The 20,818-nt window shown below is 42.3% G+C and overlaps 1 protein-coding gene across 3 annotated transcripts in view; it reads right to left on the bottom strand.

Annotated features, from left to right (window-relative positions):
- Sting (transmembrane protein sting) overlaps window positions 1-20,818 on the bottom strand; it is a 399,550-nt gene that overhangs the window by 204,625 nt on the left and 174,107 nt on the right. For all 3 annotated transcript variants that reach the window (XM_075694787.1, XM_075694789.1, XM_075694790.1), the window contains exons 3-4: window positions 13,833-14,026; window positions 7,407-7,502 (exon numbers count right to left, since the gene is read on the bottom strand). In XM_075694787.1, the coding sequence (XP_075550902.1) occupies window positions 7,407-7,502; window positions 13,833-14,026 (290 nt within the window). The remainder of the gene's footprint in view (window positions 1-7,406; window positions 7,503-13,832; window positions 14,027-20,818) is intronic.

Here is a 20,818-nt window from a genome sequence, read left to right as displayed (position 1 = left end):
ACGCAGTGGCGCCGCCTATGAGCAGCGCCATACTGGCTTGGGTGAAAGCGGTCTTTTGCATGACAGGTATACGCTTGGCGGCAGCTTCTGGCGTTTGTTTTCGCGGTCGTGCGGTCTGTTTAGTATGACGTGCGTCTTCTACGTAGTAAACGGTTCTGTGAGACGTGCTGAAGTGGTTTAAGGCATCATGGCCGGAATTTCTGCTGGCGTTGAGGTGGACAGAACACGCAACGCGATGTGTGCGCGCATATTCGAGTCTGCAATCAGCTTCGGAGATTAATTGTGTATTTCTGAATGTTCCAGTCACTAATGTGACCTTATTGCAGTATTATCCTCTATTTCTAAGCTGCGGAAACATACGCGACGATCATAACAGCGTGATCGTGGGTACCGTTCTGCTACGATAGGAGCTGTGATGTTATACTTTGGCAAGCGTTCAAACTGTTTGCTGCAGGTTACATTGCGTGACTACTTGGTTCGATGGGTGAGGTTTCCGCACCTGAATAAAATAGTTTTGGCAAGTGATAGCAGCATACCTTACAGTCTGAATTACGCTTGTCCAGCAAAGGGACTGTTTACAAACTGCGCGAGCGTCCTAAACAGTGGTAAGTGCTGGATTACATATATCTTTGTTCTATATACCGCATGGTCCAAGCATACCGCATCAGCGGTTATATATTTATAGACGTTGTGTGGCGTGACTATGCGAGGCCCTATTGCGGCGTTAGCCCGTTTTCTCTTGCTTTTTTGAGAAAGAGGATTATAACCGAATTTCTTTTTCGGTTGTGTTTGTTCCGTTCACTACGACGCACTCACACGCATTACGGAAATTTTGTCCTCAGAAATAGGCATCGCATTCTTTTTATGCGATCCTTCATATATTATGGCTGTATGCAGGCAAAAAAGGCAATGCCGAAGCGCACAGCTTACATATGTACCGTGCTGGTTCACAAACCGCAGTGATCGCTGTGTTGAGCAGCGCCATCGGCCTCATGCAGGAAGGCTAGCGTAGACATATGGTAATTTGAAGCCTACTAGACTTGAAATGCGCGAGAACGATGCCGGTGCATCACAAATATTTGATTGCGCCTGCCGCTTGATGTTTCGTGGTTGCCTTAGGTTGGCCGTGCACGAGCACGCGCTCTTATGTTTATGCATTGCTCCCTACGCCAAGCGATCAGATATTGAGCAGATTTACCATTTCATGCTGCTAATACAGAGACACCGGGTTTCTTTGTTGAATTAAAACCGATATAAGTAAAATAGTTCACAACACATACACACACCGCGGCTTACAAAACGCATCACATTTCTGCGCTCCCAAAAGATATTTCCGCCTACTGTAGTTACCGATGCACCGAAAGGCTTCCCTGACGACCTTATATGAACGGACATGGCGTAAATTTCACAAAATACCATCTAAAACATCTCAAAATCGCTCCGCAGCACGCGACAGCAATACTTTTAAGCAGCGCCGCGCCGGATCGCCCAAGCCAGAGAGGAGGAAAGGCTCTCCGCGCGCACTATCCTCCTCGCCCGATGAAACGGTCTATAGATTAAGCGACTGCTTACCCGTGACGTCAGCGTTCACTACCAACACGCACTGTCGAACGCTTCACATCGCATGAGAGAGCGCACCGTACGAGTGCAGAGCGGCTCGGGAGTGATGTTCTCGAGTGCAGTGGCCGCACTACGGGTTCTGCGCATTGACTACGGTTGGTTACGGCCTCTTAACAGCACTCCCGAGCGAGTTAAATAAATTTAACAAGGAAGTGTGAAATGTTTTATTTTATATCACTCAACAAATATCCCCGCGACACAACGCGTGTAAGATGCCACCAAAAAGGCTACTATAAACTACCACCTATCTTATCTCTACTACACTTCACCAGCAACCGAAGGCCAAAAGACGCCAAAAGACATGTTCGTTTATTCAATATATGTCGAGAGCACCCATCGACACCATGACGTTAAAATGACTACTAGATGGCGCTGTTTATTTGCGGTTTTGCTAAAACCGCCAATCAGCGCGCGCCGCTGGCGGAGGCGTGGCCAGGGCGATAGTTCCGCGGAAGGCGAAGGTTTCAGAATACGAGCCCTGTTAACGAAAATTGGTGCATGTTAAAAAAAAAATGCTTGAATTAATCGAATTGTACGTCTCTCGTAAAATCATCACGACTAATTGTAGGTCTCCATGATTCACACGTTCCTTAAAACGCCTTGGGAACCGAAAGAGGCGATTACATGTCAGGGCGAGGTCATCTGGAAAATCAGAGCATTTGTGAGCTCTTAGCACTTATAAAAATCTTTAAAAGATGCTAAACAACATTTCTTCAATGTCACGCCGCCATCATTTCTTTTAACTGATAATAAAAATTCTGGAACGTTGTTAATGGGTCAGATCAGCCGTCAATCTCTCCTGGATTCTCAATCAAATCACATCTCTAACAGTGACAGTGCTAATGTACTTAGTGAGATTTGTGCTAATGCATTTTCTGTCCCTTTTAGCAGATCCCTACTAGACTATACTCCCGATATCACATTTCCAATGTATCCCATTCGTTTCGATTTTGTAGGCATTCTAAGTATCATAGATCGTTTAAAGTTATCCTCTTCATGTGGTCCCGATGATATCCGCACTAATATGCTGAAAAACACCAAAGTATATCCTTCCATCATACTATCGAAAGTATTTGAGCAATCCCTTCAAACTTGTGACCTCCCAGACGACTGGAAATTGGCTAAAGTGGTTCCACTCTATAAATCAGGCGACAAGAACCTATCACTCAACTATCAGCCAGTATCACTAACCAGAATTCCTTGCAAGATAATGAAACATGTCATCTTGTCATCCGTAGAGAACTTCCTTGAGTCATCTTTCTTTTTACTCATGCACAGTGCTCGGTTTTAGAAAGCACTTTTCTTGTGAAACACAGCTAATAATTTTACAAATGATATTAACTTCACACTTGATCATGGTAATGAGGTTGACTGCATGTATTTAGATTTTTCCAAAGCATTTGACAAAGTCTCTCACAGCTTGCTTCTTCACCACCTAAGTAAACTTAACATCGATCAAAATGTACTACCATGGATTGAATGCTTTTTCTCTAACAAGTTCCAGTACGTGCACACTAACGGCATTAACTCACCACCGGTTTGGGTGACCCCTGGCGTTCCACAAGGTTCTGTTATCGGTCCCTTGCTGTTTCTGGTATATATTAATGACTTGCCTAACAACATAACATCCACAGTGCGACTTATTGCGGAGGAGTGTGTGGTTTACCGGGAAATAAAGAATACTAATGACACTGTACTACTCCAGGAAGACTTAGGTACTATATCTCACTGGTGTTCGCAATGCAAGATGACACTTAACGAGACTAAATGCAAAGTAATGCGTTTTTCGCGTCGCGTTAATCCGTGCCCAGCTCTCTACACTATTTCTTCTTCCCTGCTAACACCGGTAACATTTTACAAATACCTCGACGTCATTATAACTTCAAACCTAGCTTGGAAGGCACATATCATTTCTATCATCACGTCCGCTGACCGCATGCTTGGATATCTGAAACGGAATTTTTCCTTAGCACCGACACCTGTTAAACTTCTGTACAAATCGCTTGTCCGCTGCAAATTAGAATATGTTAACTCAGCATGGGACCCTGTCACTAACTCTCTTATCGACACCCTCGAAGCCGTACAGAACAGAGCAGCACGTTTCATCTTCCGTAACTATGATCGTTTGTTCAGTGTCACAGAAATGAAAAACACATTGTCCCTAACCCCTCTCTCAATGCGCAGGAAAATATCACGCTTGTGTCTGTTTTTTAAAATTTACCACGTGAATTCCACCCTTAAAGATACATTACTCACGCCGCCAACGTACGTTTCATCCCGCTTAGATCATTCATGCAAAGTTGGTGTTCCACAGTGCCGTACAACATCCTGCAGGAATTCATTAATTCCAAAAACATCGTTGGACTGGAACCACCTACCACGGGATATTGCACTTTCCAAAGACTGATGAATTTAAGAAGAAATTATCAACACATTCTTGCCATAGCTTTGGTTCCATTTCCTTTTTCCTCGCAATCATGCGCATTCTTATATATTTTCCCCTCGATTTGCTGTGTTAATATTTCTACTAATGGTGGCGTTTTGCAATTTGCATCACTTTTCTTTGTGTGATTTAGCGTTTCTTGGTATTTGTATCATTTTGAACTCACTTCATGTTCCAGGTTTTGAATTATATGTTTGTTCCGGTATATATATTTTTATATGTATGCGTTGTCTCCTTTTGTAACAAATTTATTGAAATGTGTGTACCACTCCCCTTAATAATGCCCTGTTGGCCATGAGGATATGTGAAATAAATAAATAAATAAATAAATTAATTAATAAAAGAGAAGATGGAATAACAGTCGATTTATTCAAAGATGTCGGAGATGTTATGCTTGAAAAGTGTGCAATGCTTTATATGCAATTGACTTTCAGATGCAGCAACTGGGGTGAAAATTTTGTTGCTGCCACACACATCGCTGAGCGATTTTCACTTTAAGGCTTCACATGCATTGAAGACGGTGCGATTTCCATCGGAATGATCCCAAGGTATCCCCCTACTCTGAACGCAATCATGCCTCTATTGTTACAATAAAACAACAAGGAAACTATTAATATGTTTGATTTTATTCTCTAGCATTTAAACAAGCTTTGTGATATTTATTAGCATTGTACCTTTACAATCGCTTAGTCCACGACTGCGGAAACGCCACACAAGACATGATGAAATAAATGACGGCAGGATTTTGATGGTATTTTGATGGTATTTGCTGTCGGCCAGCCTGATCTCGCGCCGCTCGCTACGACTAAGCGATGGCATCACCAACCTGGCGGAACCCCGTCGTGGGGAGCTGCAATGGTTGCGGCGGGCGCGTGGTGATAGAAATCAATAAAATATATAAAGAAAGGGCCAGTTTTTTAAGAAAGTACTACGGTACTCCTTTATTCAAGAGATATACATTAGTTGAAAGCGTGATCACACTGTCACGCAACAGCAGACACGTGAAAAAGCTGCATAACAAATACAAATGAAGCTCATGTGGCACCACAGAATATACAAGCACGTCTTGCACAGAGCGACGACTACATCAGAGCGATAATCCTGTGCATGTACATCAGGGATAAATACTCAGACAAAGCAACAAGGAGCAGCTATTACAAGTAGACGCCAAGCACGTCGTGTGCCATGAATGAAACGGCCATTGATTCCAAAGGGAACAAAGTGAACGACTTTTCCACTTGTAGCATATGATGCGTTCAGTATGAGAATGATGGATAGGAGCATGACGTTGCAAGCATTCTGAGGCCGCCGCCATGGCGGCCACTGACGGAAGCACGGCACAGGTAAATCGCAAGATGGCATCCAAACGTTTGGAAAAGCAAGCAGCTTGTGCCATCGTGTTCCTGGTTCGCTGCAGCACTTCAAAGAGCGTCGCAACAAGGCTGCGAAGTCACCGGTGAAAATCGTGTTGATGTCAACAGCGTCAGCAAGTGGATAGAGCAAAATTAGAATGACATCACAACAAGGTATGATCGCTGTGATAAATGGAAGAAATTAAAATTTTTTTCCATTGAACATCACTAAAAAATTAATGAGCCATTCCATTCTATGAAGGTGGACGACCAGGGAAGCTGTTTAGTGCACGACACAGAAGCGACCCACAATACTGAACAAAGGTATGAACATATTTATTGTCCTAATCTGTGGTCATTGTGGCAATAAAGGTATGCACACATTTGCGTATCACCTTTATTATTAATTGTGTCAGTCACGTAAGACAATGAATAGCTCATACCCCCTTAAAGGGCCCCTCACCAGGCCCCATAGCAAATTTTAGTTATATGCTGGAAGTTGTTACATGTCCTCTGGGAGCGTCCTGCCAGAAAACTTTTTCAAATTGTCTCTTTAATAGCCCAGATATAAATATTTCAATGCTACGAACCCATGATTTCAGTAGGCGAGCTCCACTGTCAAGCGAGACACTCTCTTCACTTGCGCCATGTAGCCTCCACAAACGAAACTCCTTCCTGAGTCCTCTCATACCGGAACTCGAGGACTGCGTGACGCATACGTAATGGACCCCGCCTTCATTTTTTTTCTCGCCTTTTTTTTGCTGCAAAGCGCAGATTTTGCGCATTGTGCATGAGGAAACTTGACTAGAGGTACAAATCGGTGCTACACGAATACTGAGGCAGACCAAAGTGAATCACAGAGCATGATCCCGCACTAGAACACAATAGAAAATGACATTGTTTCGGTGTCTGTGCACGGGATTGCATGACGTGGGAACAAGTAGACAAAACGGAAGTACATCTATCTTGGGGCGGTGCGAAGTAAAACAAAAACATGCAGCATTTGCTCTGTGTTTTTGATTATTTCTCTACGCTTTAATTCATCTATTCAAGCAACATATATGAGAGAAAATAACAGATGTTGCCTTGCATAATTCTTGAAGTCACGTGTCACCCCGAATGACGTCACAGCACAAACATGTGTACGTGAGTGCACTAGCACGTGTACGTCATCCTTCGGCTTCGAGCGCAGCGACCACAAGGAGAAGGGAAAACGGCATTTGATTTGAAATTTCAGATCTTTCCACGGCATGTGGCAATGTGACATTGCAGACATGATCATTATCGCGCATTGTATGCTCTGCGCTTGTCAGTTCAAAATGGCCAGAACTGGTGGGGGGCAATGGCTCATACCCCCGTAAATGCCTACCCATTATGGCGACAGAAGCGAAGTGAAATTCTACGCCTGAATGATGAGCAGCAATGGAGTCAGCTGTGGACTACGATGACGCTTGAGCCATTGCTGGTTATGATGGTTGTTTGCACAACGGAGCCCGCTGGGAAGAAGATGATGACGAACGTGCAAGCAGTGGCATTCCAGCATTTGCGCGGCTGGCACCGAGAATTCTTTAACCGTCCTTTTTGAAAAAGTTGTTGAACACCTTTTGTCAAAAACATATGCTCTTATCCTTGTCCCTGGGGCCTCTTTGGGTCCCACATGTGACAACGGTAATTCAAGGGTGCATTACAGGTCCCCAAGCCCAAAGGCGTATGCGCCATTGAGCTCGGACCATTTTTTCACTATCACTAGGATAGGCCCACATGATTATTTGTTTTTGTCAACATCTCGGACACATTTTCCAGATCCTAGCTATAAACCTCTTCGATGTAAAAGCTAATCTGTCAATTTACCATTGAGTGGAAAACTTTCCCACTCTTTCGTAATGCTCAGCCGGGCCATCGGGGTATTGAAAAGGTAAAAAAAAGTGAGAAGCAATTATTTGATTATGAATATTCCTCCACCTTTAATCCAAAGCAGCATGTGCACTCACCCAGACGCAAAGCATGGTGACAAAAGCCACAAGTAAATGCACGTGACCCAGCCTTGTGAAGGTGCACCACAGCTCATTCGGATGTTCACGAACAATCTGCAAGGATAATAGGCTGCTTTGTACAAGAGCAACTCCAGGGACACTTTACGCTCACCGATGTCAATTTCACACACCTACTGGTATAATGAAAGCAGTCCTGTCACATTTTTAATGCAATTGGCATTTTTACGACAATCGGAAGCACACTATCTATCTGCTTATCTCTGTATGTCTAATTATTGTCCTGCCAACATGGCTCACTGGGTTGTCCATGGTCGAATGGGTAACAAATCAGGCTGCTGCTCTGGGGGAGCAGGGTTCTAAACCAACCATCGCACAACTATATGCTAGTCTTCAATGAACCTCTTTGACGCTGACATGGGCCACTGAGGATATAGCACTGGGTATGTGGCACTGTGTACCTATGTGCCACTCTTCAATGGACCTCTTTGATGATGACTTCAAGCACTAGGTATATGCCACTCAATCTGCACTACCCTTCAATAATTCAATTTACGTAACAGTTATGATTTTTTTCTCTTTCCAATGTGGTACAAGACTGGGAGTAAGCTACATGGTCGCCATCGTAGTTAGCGCAATGTTGTGTGCCATTGCAGTTGTCCGAGGGCTGATCGTGGTGACCCCACCTCGCACAGGTCTGGCAGCCTCGGCAGCTTTGTGAACTGCTGCCACATCGTGGGCATTTGAAGCACGTTCAAACTTGATAAAAATTTTAATTATCGGGTTTTACATGCCAAAAGCACTATGAGGTACGCTGTAGTGGGGGACCCCGGAAATTCGGACCCCCTGGGGTTCTTTAACGTGCACCTAAACCTAAGTACACAGGTGTTTTTGCAATTTGCCCCAATCGAAATGTGGCCGCCGTAGTCGGGATTCGATCCCGCGACCTCGTGCTTAGCAGCCAACAACATAACCACTATGCAACCAGAGCAGTTTCAAAACTTGCTTAAATGATATTGCGCGACAAAAAAAAAAAAAAACGACACGGACATGAAAGAAGACGACACACCAAGCGCACGTCCGTGTCGTTTTTTTTTTTTTTTGTCACGCAATATCATTTAAGCAATGGATTACCAACTTGCCCGGAATGCTACTCTCATTAAACTTCAAAACACCTTCATGAGTTTCGGATGTATGGCCCGATGTGCGATGGAATATTGTGTGAAAGCACATTTTCTTAGACCAAATCGGGCATTTTCTTGCATCAAGTAAGGCATTGCTAGGTCGTTGTTTGACCAATTGCCCCGACATCTTGACGCTTTGCAGTCGAGATGTCATTGTTAAACTTTTTTGCACAAATACGCATGCAGCCGTTGCTGCGCACAAGACAAGGTGTAAGGGAGGAGTGACTGAGCGGTGCGGCATGCGTGCAATGTTTATGGAGAGCACGATACATTCCCAAGACATCCCACTGTGGCGGTGCACGCCGTGTGAGGAGAATGGAGGCAGAGCCAGCCGTTTTTTGGGCACAGCCTCATCGTGAGTTTGACATGAACGCGCAGGGCTGTATGAAGAGGCTTAATACAGACGGAGGTAAAATCCAGGTTGGTAGGCTCCCCCCCCCCCCCCATAGTGCTTTCACACTAAAAGAAAAAGGAGGTAGGAAATGAGGGGCTGTAGGCATCATAACTGTCTCCCTGCTCTAGGTGACACCTGAAGTGCCCGTGGCCATGAAAAAGGTGCAGGTTAAAAGATAGGGTGGAGGAAAGTTACAATATAATATGCGAAACTCACCTCGGCCAAGCTAAAGTGGTAATCAAACGTTGTCATTGAATCTGCAAACCACAGGCAGACCAGCCAGAGGCCCCACAATAGAATGTTTTATTTTGTGCTCCGCTCAGCAGCCTGAGCAGAGCACAGCGTTGCGGCCGTCCCTCACTAGCCAGGGTGGTCAATGCTGCTTCACGCACGCATCGAGGCACCTCGCTTGCCGTCCACTCTCTTCCTGGGACGGCTGCCTCGAGGGAGATGTTCTCGACCATGCATTTATGTTCGTCTGCACAGCGCAAGCCACGAAAGCGATTTCATCGAGGAAACAAGGAAAGTATACAATCAGTGCATTTTACCGGTGCTGACATATGGGGCAGAGACTTGGAGACTAACACAGAAGATGGAGAACAAGTTAAGCACCCTGCAAAGAACGATGGAATGAAGAATGCTAGGCATAACCTTAAGAGACAGAAAGAGAGTGCATCAGAGAGCAAATGGGTATAGACGATATTCTAATAGATGTCAAGAGAAAAAAAATGGCACTGGACAGGTGATGTAATGTGCAGATTAGATAACTGCTGGACCATTATGGTGACAGAATGAGCACCAAGAGAAGGGAAGCGCAGTAGAGGACGGCAGGAGACGAGGTGGTGCGATGAAATTAGGAAATTTGCGGGTGCTAGTTGGAATCGGTTGGCGCAGGACAAAGGTAATTGAAGATCGCAGGGAGAGGCCTTCGTCCTGCAGTGAACATAAAATAGGCTCATGATCATGATGATGATGATGATGATATATTTGCCGAAAGTTGCAAGTGCAAGTGAAGTTATACAAGGTGTCCCAGCTAACTCAGAATTCCAGATCAAGCTGCAGAACAGGTCTTCGGCTTTAACTCAGGAAGAGGACCTTAGGGTTGAAGCAATGAACGACAATCTTGTGGGCATCATTAAGGAGTGTGCAATAGAAGTCGGTGGTAACTCCGTTAGACAGGATACCAGTAAGCTATCGCAGGAGACGAAAGATGTGATCAAGAAACGTCAATGTATGACAGCCTCTAACCCCACAGCTAGAATAGAACTGGCAGAACTTTTGAAATTAATCAACAAGCGTAAGAGAGCTGACATAAGGAAGTATAATGTGGATAGAATTGAACATGCTCTCAGGAACGGAGGCAGCCTAAAAGCAGTGTAGAAGAAGCTAGGAATTGGCAAGAATCAGATGTATGCGTTAAGAGACAAAGCCGGCAATATCATCACTAATATGGATGAGATAGCTCAAGTGGCTGAGGAGTTCTATAGAGATTTATACAGTACAAAAGGCACCCACGACGATAATGGTAGAGAGAATAGTCTAGAGGAATTCGAAATCCCACAGGTAACGCCGGAAGAAGTAGAGAAAGCCTTGGGAGCTATGCAAAGGGGGAGGCAGCTGGGGAGGATAAGGTAACAGCAGATTTGTTGAAGGATGGTGGGCAGATTGTTCTAGGAAAACTGGCCACCCTGTATACGCAATGCGTCATGACTTCGAGCGTACCGGAATCTTGGAAAAACGCTAACATAATCCTAATATATAAAAAAGGCGACGCCAAAGACTTGAAAAATTATAGACCGATCAGCTTACTGTCCGTTGCCTACAAAGTATTTGCTAAGATAATTGCAAATAGAATCAGGAACACCTTAGACTTCCGTCAACCAAAGGACCAGGCAGGATTCCATAAAGGCTACTCAACAATAGACCATATTCACACTATGAATCAGGTGATAGAAAAATGTGCGGAATATAACCAACCTTTATATACAGCTTTCATTCATTACGAAAAAGCGTTTGATTCAGTCGAAACCTCAGCAGTCTTGGAGGCATTGCGGAATCAGAGTGTAGACGAGCCGTATGTAAAATGTAAAAATACTGAAAGATATCTATCACGGCTCCACAGCCACCGTAGTCCTCCATAAAGAAAGCAACAAAATCCCAATAAAGAAAGGCGCCAGGCAGGGAGATACGATCTCTCTAATCTTATTGACAGCGTGTTTACAAGAGGTATTTTGAAGCCTGGATTGAGAAGAATTGGGGACTAGAGTTAATGGAGAATACCTTAATAACTTGCGATTCGCTGATGATATTGCCTTGCTTAGTAACTCAGGGAACCAACTGCAATGCATGCTCACTGACCTGGAGAGGCAAAGCAAAGGGTGGGTCTAATAATTAATCTGCAGAAAACTAATGTTTAACAGTCTCGGAAAAAAACAGCAGTTTACGATAGGTAGTGAGGCACTGGAAGTGGTAGGGGAATATGTCTACTTAGGACAGGTCGTGACTGCGGATCCGGATCATGAGATTGAAATAATCAGAAGAATAAGAATGGGCTGGGGTGCGTTTGGCAGGCATTCTCAGATCATGAACAGCAGGTAGCCATTATCCCTCAAGAGAAAAGTTTATAACAGCTGTGTCTTACCAGTACTCACATACGAGGCAGAAACCTGGAGGCTTACGAAAAGTGTTCTACTTAAATTGAGGACGACGCAACGAGCTATGGAAAGAAGAATGATAGGTGTAACGTTAAGGCATAAGAAAAGAGCAGATTGGGTGAGGGAACAAACGCGAGTTACTGACATCTTAGCTGAAATAAAAAAAAAAGACATGGGGCATGGGCAGGACACGTAAAGAGGAGGGAAGATAACCGATGGTCATTAAGAGTTACGGAATGGATTCCAAGGGAAGGGAAGCGTAGCAGAGGGCGGCAGAAAGTTAGGTGGGCGGATGAGATTAAGAAGTTTGCAGGGACAGCATGGCCACAATTAGTACATGACCGGGGTAGTTGGAGAAGTATGGGAGAGGCCTTTGCCCTGCAGTGGGCGTAACCAGGCTGATGATGATGATGATGTAAGTGCATTTGAAATCCCGCAGCATGGGAGGATGTGCTGCGAAATGTGCGTGTTGTGTAGCATGCTGGTGTCAGAAAGCATTGGATTGGATGCAGCACGCAAGCTCGCTGGCTATCATATGGCGTTCCCCAAGTCAACGCTTTATTTCCCACTCAATAATATAGACCGGTAACACAATTCAAGCGCACATCTAGATATTTCATGGATAAGTAAGTTATACAAAGTGTCCCAGCTAACTCAGACCAAGATTTTGAAAAAAACGTATGCATTCTTCAGAACAGAAATCGCATGGATGTTGTTAGCGTTTATCTTAACTTACAGTACCATTTTCTTGCTCGTCTTTTTTGAGTAATTAGCCCAGATAAATTAATTACCTTTTTAAATATAGCCTGAGACGTTCAGGTGTTAATAAGAAAGTTGTGGAGCGCCACAAATATTGCCCAACCCATGCACTTCCAACAAGATAGACTAGCGTGGCCGTTTTTATTCGGGAAAAACGAAAGCCCGCAGAGTTTAAAAAATACCACGTGACAGCGCGCTCTGTGTGCCATTGTGGCTTAGTGGGGCAACTCAGATTGGAGCGGACCATAAAGATGCTCACCTAAACCGCACTGATATCATTGCTAGTTTTCCCCATGACCACTCTGGCCATGGCACTGGTTGTAGTGAGGCACAATTAAACTTCTGATTGATCAGCAGTCTGATATATGTGGTAGCTTACAATTTATTTTTTGAAGGTGAAAAATTCAGTGCAAAACTCAGGACAACCCACAAAGAAGAGACAAGCACTGGCGCTGACTAACAACTAATTTATTCTTCTTACAACAAAGGATGTAAGTACCCTTCACCACTCATGCGTTCGCAACAAAAGAAGCAGAAATTCATGTCACACTAAAGCCAGCTACGAAAGACGTGTGAGCAGGAAATTATATTCGGCTGAGTGCAGGGACAAGCAACATGAGCATGAGCAAAGAGTAAAAAATAATGCAGCCAAAAGAGCACACCTTGTTGCCCATCTTAATTCTTGCTGCAGTTGTATGCCACGATTTGATGAGAGGTTAATTCTCGGCAGAAACACAGATGAACATGCATGGCTAGCCTTGGAGGCTTTCCACGTAGAGGAAAAAGCAGATGACTGTACCAGCCATACCTCCTTGTCTCTGTACTCAGCCGAACATAATTTCCTGCGCACACGTCTTCGGTAACTGGCTTTAGTGTGACGAATTTCTGCGTCTTTTGCTGCGCACGCATGCGTGGTCGGAGTGGTGAAGGGTACTTATATGCGATGTCACAAGAAGAATAAATCAGTTGTTAGTCAGCGCCAGTGCTTGTCTCGTCTCCTTTTTGTAGGTTGTCCTGGTTCTTGAGCTGAATTTGTTACCTTCAATATACCATGTGCCAACTAGCCCCAACCGAAATTTTATTGTATTTGCTTGTTCAATGTGATAGTCAATCTTTTGCCACCAGCACTTTAAATGTGATAAAATTTTACGTATTATTAATAGTTAATTAAAAAATAATGATGTCTGCTTAAATGAGTAAAGAAATTTGTGAAGCAGCTAATGTAAAATTACAATGACCCCCTACAATGTAGCTATAGTGAAAAATTGAGTATTGAAGTATCTCAATATACAAATGGTAAGTATTGTATCGGGTGCAATCAACCTGCGAGTATCTTGTAGCTTATCTCCCGAGTATCTTGTATCTGTATCATAATACAATCTCAAAGCACCTTTAAACAGCCCTGCCTAGCAGCAGCATACGTGACAAGGCTCACCAAAAAGGACAGGACAAAGCAGGTGATGAACACAAGCCATGTAGACCATGGCAGTTGGCAACATTCAGCAGCTGCCTTCAGGGCACTTCCCATGGATCTCATCGGCAGCCGACGCAGCTCACAAAGGAGGTAGCAGCACTGACGAGCTGCCATTGTAGCAAACACCGCCCCTGCTGTCACTGCCACCTGCACACCTGCAGTCACGCAGCAGCTGAGTAAACACTCATGTCCTTCATCCAGGCAAAGAATTCGCTCCACAAAGGGTTTTTCAATTCAACTATACAGGCATCATCCCACAATTTGGCCCGGTCCAACTATGGCGATTTTGCTTGTGCTAAAGCATTTTATAAATTTGGACATTTGCAGTGAACAATTGAATTGTCTCTAGATGATGTTAAACTGCTCATGTATGAACTGCTGATATGTCTTCTACTATATGGCACAGTTGTGTGCAATCTGCACATGCTAGCTGATACTAAGAAATCAGAAGTCATCCAAAAGACTATTATTACCGATGGTTCAATTGCGACTTCTCGCCTTTGTTGCCATCTGGAAAATATATTTCTAGTATCAATCTATGTCAAAAAAATTTTCAAAATTTCAGCCTGTGATCACTACTTTTTTGTTTTGGGCATCAAATAATCATTTGAGCTTTACTAGGTTTTCTTCTCCACAGAGTCACCATGACCTTAACTTGAAGCCTTGCTACAAGAAGACCTGCAGTTAAACATTATTTGTTTCCTTGTACAATTAAAACACGGTAAACATTTGTTGATGCTCAACAAATTGTTTACCTGTTTTATGTGTGTAGATTAAATTTCTGCCATTAAATCATCACTGGTGTCGCTTCTCTTTCTTAGTTTCTGCACCTTCCCAATAGTTTGCCTTTATTTCCGCTTTTATTTATTTGTTCATTTGTTTTCTTTGCTCACTGCTGACTGGCTTGTTTGCATTTTGCCTTGTATGCACAGTTACAATAGCCGTTTAACACTAAGTGTAGTGAACAAGTCTTACTCAGTTATAAATTTTCTTGCAATTATGGCCGAGGGCAAGTCTGTCTCGTCCACATGGCTGGGCGCTCTTCTCAAGTGCCAATAAAGGGTCGAGCGTTCCACTCTGACGTTCCACTCTCTCTTTTGCCGCCAGGAGTTTTACAGACTCCGTTCGTCTAGTTTCATCCAGTAGGGATCTTAAAAACAGTGGTTGCCGCACCCAAAATCAAAGCGTGGCTTTCATTGACAGTGTTGTCTGTATTAAAGATACATCCTGTGACTCTGCTGTCGCCGACTATGATAGTTCCGATATGACATGGCAATGAACAAAGATGAACAGAACCTTCCACCAGCACCTAAATATGTGCATCTTAAAGCACAGGAGAATTACTACACCATATCACATATATTTCAAACATGCAAAAAATTTGCAGTCAAGATGTGTAACAAAAAATTTCGTTTTCTGAACGCATATTTTAATTTTTTGCTGGCACTTCTAAAGAGATCATGTGTTTTTCTTCTTTCTAAGGTTTGCTTTCAGTCCTAAATTAATGCATTTTTTGTACTCTCCCACCCGCACTACAGCCTCACAATGGGCTGTGGTATGTGTAAATAAACAAATAACCAAATGTCAATTTTTACACCGGTACACTTGCAAAATCTTCAGACCACGTGGGGTGTCAGCAATGAAGCAGCTAGTAGTGAAAACAGCGGAACAGTTCCAGCAGGCAGTGTGGATACAAACAATTGAACAATGGGCCAAGAGCAATTGATTTCTTTATCACATTACTCACAGAGTTTACAAGCATTACAGGGGGGTCCAGAGAAAAGAAGGTAGCAGGTACAAGAACACACGGCAAGGAACATACATAAGTCATTTACAACTTTGTAATCATTTAACTAACATGCTTTTAAAGGGAAACAATATGCACTCAAAAACACAAATACAAAACATAGTCACAGAGATGAAAAAAATTGTTTAACATTGTTGTTTATTGTTTATTTGTTGGCTGTACTTCCTGGCATCACAAGGTACTACAGAGAATGGGTGCTAAGGGTGCCACACAAATAAAAATCGAAAGTGGCGAAATCATACAACGCAAGCAACAGTGAGTATTCATTCAGTTTCACATTGGCATCTGCGCCTTCCGGTGTTCAGCAGATAATGTCATCTGTTTTAAAAGACTGTCCAGGTACCTTGTGCTGCCTAAGTGATGTTTTGATTTGGGGCCGCACACAAGCTGAGCACGATAAAATCTGTAAACCGCACCTTCCATAAGCTCAGCTGCTGGCATGGAGTTAAATGCAAAGTGTGTATACAGTGTGCCAGAGTTCACTTTTCTTGGACATAGGTTCAGTGCAAACGGCATTTCGCCGCTGGAAAACAAAGTTCTGTCAATTGTTGATGCACTGCAGCCAACTGACAAGAAGTCGCTGCATTCATTTCTTGGTCTAAACTACGCTAAACTGATCCCGCAGTACGCTGAATTGGTAGAACCGCTTACGAAACTGCTAAAGCAAGGACAACCGTTTGTCTGGGATGAGGATACTGAATACAGCTTCCAGACTATTAAGGAAGTGGTTGCATGCGAATGCGACTCTTCCGCCAAAAATGTTAAGACGTACGTGGACCGTCGTCACGCAACAAAATGGCATCAATTTCGGCCAGGAGATCTTGTCTGAGTACGTAACTTGAGAACATCCAGTCTTAAATACTCAGGTCCATTTAACTTTTACCATAGGGTAGGTCCAATACTTTCGAGCTTGAAAATGGCAAACGTTGGAATGCATCCAAATTTGTGAATTGCCCTGCGCAACAGGATTTTCTTGAAACCTTAACTGGAAGGCGTCATTCCAGTGTCTACCCATTTCTTGATGGTTTCCCACCTTTTCTTCCAGTTACTATTGGTATAGGGGATACCTTACATTTCTTGTAGCGTAAACATGCAGTACGCACATCATCACTATGGTACTGACCATCATACGAATTTTCATGCCAAAATGTTTTTGAACATTACTTAGGTACCTAGCATCCTTACGGGGGGAGGGAGGACTGTCCCAACATTCTTGGAGTGTAAAGTACTTTATACGCACACAATCTTCGACTCACAACAGCCACAGAGCTGTCTCCGAGTCAGGCTCAGAGCGAATGAGCCACCCATCAGTGTTGTCCAAGGGGGCACACGGATGTTTGCATTTGCTTGTATTCAATGAACTTTATCATGTGTGATCTGTATGTGCAATTGTGCATCTCGTCCTTGTCTTCCCAAGATGAGTACTCTTCAGAACTGTAATGCAATCGTGTTCATTTTAAGTCTCCATGTTGGTATGTCTCTTAAAATGGGAAAGCCAAAGATGTCCGCTCAGAAAAAGAGGCCTGTGATAGGTACACATACCTGAATGTTCTATTGTATAAAGATGTCATCACGAAACACGTCTTACAGTGCTAACATGTGCTCTTTAGTCAACTAAGTTCAAGTCAATAACATGACATGCAGTGAGCAGCATTTCCACTTCGATTATTTTCTATTTGGCCAATGCCAACTAAATGATACATGTCCATTACTCATACTAGTAGAAAATCCTATTCATTATATAATGATAAATGATAACATGTCCAAAACTTACATTGGAAAATCTTCATTGTGTGAAGCTTCTGTGTTCTTCTGTAACTCATGACTTACTTTGTTGCGAGGAGAGCGAGTGGCGAATTTTTTCTCTCAAGGGAGAGGTGATGTAATATCCTTTGTCGGCTTCCAGTTTCGGTTTCTAATCAGTTATGTCAGGGCACCACTTAGCGCCAAACACTGTAAGTACGCCTACTACGTTTCCCCTCGCTGGAATAAAGTAATTCTTTGTCTGGTCCCCGATTCGAGCAGCCCGGCGCTTCATTGCGGCGCCTCGCGCCCCGGCCGTTGGGCCGCCCCGTAGAAGCTACTACATGCTGTTCATTCAAGATACATAGTTGGTTGTCAGTAGTATGCAGTCAAGGGTCCCAAAGTCAGACGCCTGCATTGGGACACATGGTTAACAAGATTGATACGAAATGATTAATTAATACAGCAGTGTAAAATTATGCAATCTACAAGTAAATAAAAAGTGAATGAAGTAGTGGAAAGGAACACATTTGATTTCTATACAAGCAGTCACACATGTAAACAAAAAATTTCGTGCATTATTAATCTAAATTGTATAAACTTATTTAACAAGTACACACTTTAGATGCAAAATAAATTAACCAGAGCAACTAGTTATACAAAATAAAATTTTTCAATTTATATTTGAATGCAAGGAAAGATGATTTAAGGGCATGGGGTAAATCATTTCCCGATTTACTCGCCGAGAAGGAGGAAGTCATTTTGCCATAGTTCGTGTTGCATTTAGGTAATAGAAAGTTGTAATTATAGATAAACTTTGTGCTATTGTTATTTGTGAGCAATCTAGAGTCTATTAATTGACACGCGAGCTGTTTGTTATGCAATTTAAAGAGAGTTATAAGTAAATAACATTTAAACAAGCCAGATATAGGAAGAATGAAGTAAGCCTGAAGAAAGGGACAAGCATTAGAGTAAAAAGAACTGTTGGTAATAATGCGAATGGCGTGGTTCTGAATGTGCTCTATGGACGAAAGATGACAGCTCAAATGTATTTCCCCACGAAGTAATGCCATATGTAATATGGCTATGTATGAAGGCAAACTTTAAAGCCAATAAAGTGTGAACGTGAACAGAAAAAGATGGACGAGATTTAATGCGAGCTCTTATACAAAAAGCAGTTTTTTGTTTAACATAAGCAGTATGATGATTAAACTTCAAGTTGCGATCTAATTTTATGCCAAGGAAAGTTACACAATCAACCACTCGGATTAAATGATGGCCTGTGGATACTTGCGGTAGATAAGGCAGAACGTTTTGAGGCGTTTTAAAAATGATGAACCGAGTTTTAAGTAGGTTTAAAATTAGGTTGTTTAAAGAACACAATTCTTTGGTCAATTTGTTGTTCAGCTTAGTGGTTAGCGTTGTTAACGATTTATGTGACATGAAAATGGTTGTATCATTTGCGTAAAAGACAACTTTAGGAAGATTAATGCATTCAGGTAAACCATTATTGTAGATACAAAACAATAAAGGCCCAAGTATTGGGTCTTGCAGTACTCCTTGATTAATGACCTCAACATTTGAATAAATGCATCCTATGTAGCCTGATTGTTCGTGATCAAGTATTTTTAACAGTTAAAGGTGGACCAGTTATACCAATGATTATAGTTTAGAAAATAAAATATCATGGTTAACGGTGTGAAAGGCTTTAGTAAAAATCAAGAAATACAGAACCGACAAAATTGCCATTGTCAATGGAAGACTTTAAGATACCGGTTAGTGATAGTAAAGCCAAATTGGTTGAACTAACTACCTGCACGGAAACCGTATTGACAAGGCTTTAGCAACTTAAATTTGTCAAGGAGCTTGTTATTATGTTTCAAAAATATTTTTTCAATAATTTTGCTAATTGAAGACAAAACAGAGATAGGGCGATAGTTCAGGACCTCTATAATATCATATTTTTTATGCACTGGGATTAATTTGGCCTTCTTAAGTGAGCTCAGAAGGGTATTACATTTAAAAATGAGATTAATTATATAGCTTAATAATTCTGCAATATATGAAGCAGCAAGCTTTAAGTGATAAGCAGAAATATTATCTATATTACAGAAATTATAAGAAAAACATTATAGAGTTTTTTAGATTTATGATTGTAGAACACACTTCATCATGGTCGACAAGAAAGAGATGGTTACAATGTTTAAAAGGATACGATGAAGCTACAAGCCTATTATTGTATATCTCATAGAAGTAATCACTAAATGAGTTGGCAATGCCAGACGCCTCAGTGTAGACTTGTTGTTTATGACTGATCTTATCAATTATATTCTACTACCCTGTGGTCTATTCAAAAAGTAATTGAAAAGTTTCCATTCTTTCTTGGGGTTATTGTTTGTCTTACAAAGTTCTTTTTCATAATAACGTCGTTTTGATTCTGTTATGTTATTCAACCAATTACTACATTTTTATACCTAAGTTTAAGACCCACACTGAATGGCTGTTATTTTTTTAGTTTTCCTATAAAGACTAGCTTTCTTTCGCATGCTAGTTAACAAACCTTTTGTTAACGAGGGATTATGGGGAAATTTAAATATCGTCTTCCATTTGACAGTTTTAGTGTTTGCATACACTGCTTTAAGAAGCAAGGAGCAGAAATTCTCTAGTGCTCTTTCAGGATGATGCAAGTTGCCAATGGAAGTCCAGCCAGTGCGATAAATTGTATTGTTAAAGTTGTTCTGCTTTAAGCTAGAAGTAATATGGCATGTAGCGAGGTATTCTTGCGGAGAAAGTTATAAGTACGGGAAGATCAGTGATAAGCACATGAATGACTCCTGCACGTGGAATTGGTGTCATATTGCTTAAAGCGGTGATCAAGAAGAGTATCAGTTCCATTGGGTGAAAATCGTGTAGGGGATGAAATTAGTGACTCAAGTCCGAAACCAAGAAAGCAGTAACTATATGGTACTGTGCTATTGTTACATGTGTCGAATAAATTAATACTGATGTCACCAATCAGTACAACTTTCTTGTTTTTAGCAGAGATTGTATTGAGTACTGCGACATAATTATGAGAAAAATCAAGGATAGATGAAGATGGAGAATGACAAATGCACGCAATGATCAAATCATTCAGATTGCAGGAAGGGGAAACAGCCTCAATCCACACAGATTCACAGTTCAAAACATTTAAAGACAAGTCAAACCTACGCTTGTACACAACTTCAGATGATATAAATATAGCCAAGCCGCCATAGGGATCAGAATCACGGTGACAATATTCTGAATTGTACGAGCGGAACCATAGAGATTGCCATCACAAGAGCCTAACCATGTTTCAGTAACAGACAGAAATGAAAAGGAATGACAGAGCAACTCAGAGAAGGCAGCAATGATG

This window comes from Dermacentor variabilis, chromosome 6 (assembly GCF_050947875.1).
Source record: "Dermacentor variabilis isolate Ectoservices chromosome 6, ASM5094787v1, whole genome shotgun sequence".
In the NCBI taxonomy this organism is placed as follows: domain Eukaryota; kingdom Metazoa; phylum Arthropoda; class Arachnida; order Ixodida; family Ixodidae; genus Dermacentor; species Dermacentor variabilis.
The sequence above is the reverse complement of the archived record's forward strand: the minus strand, read 5'-3'. Positions and strand labels throughout refer to the sequence as shown.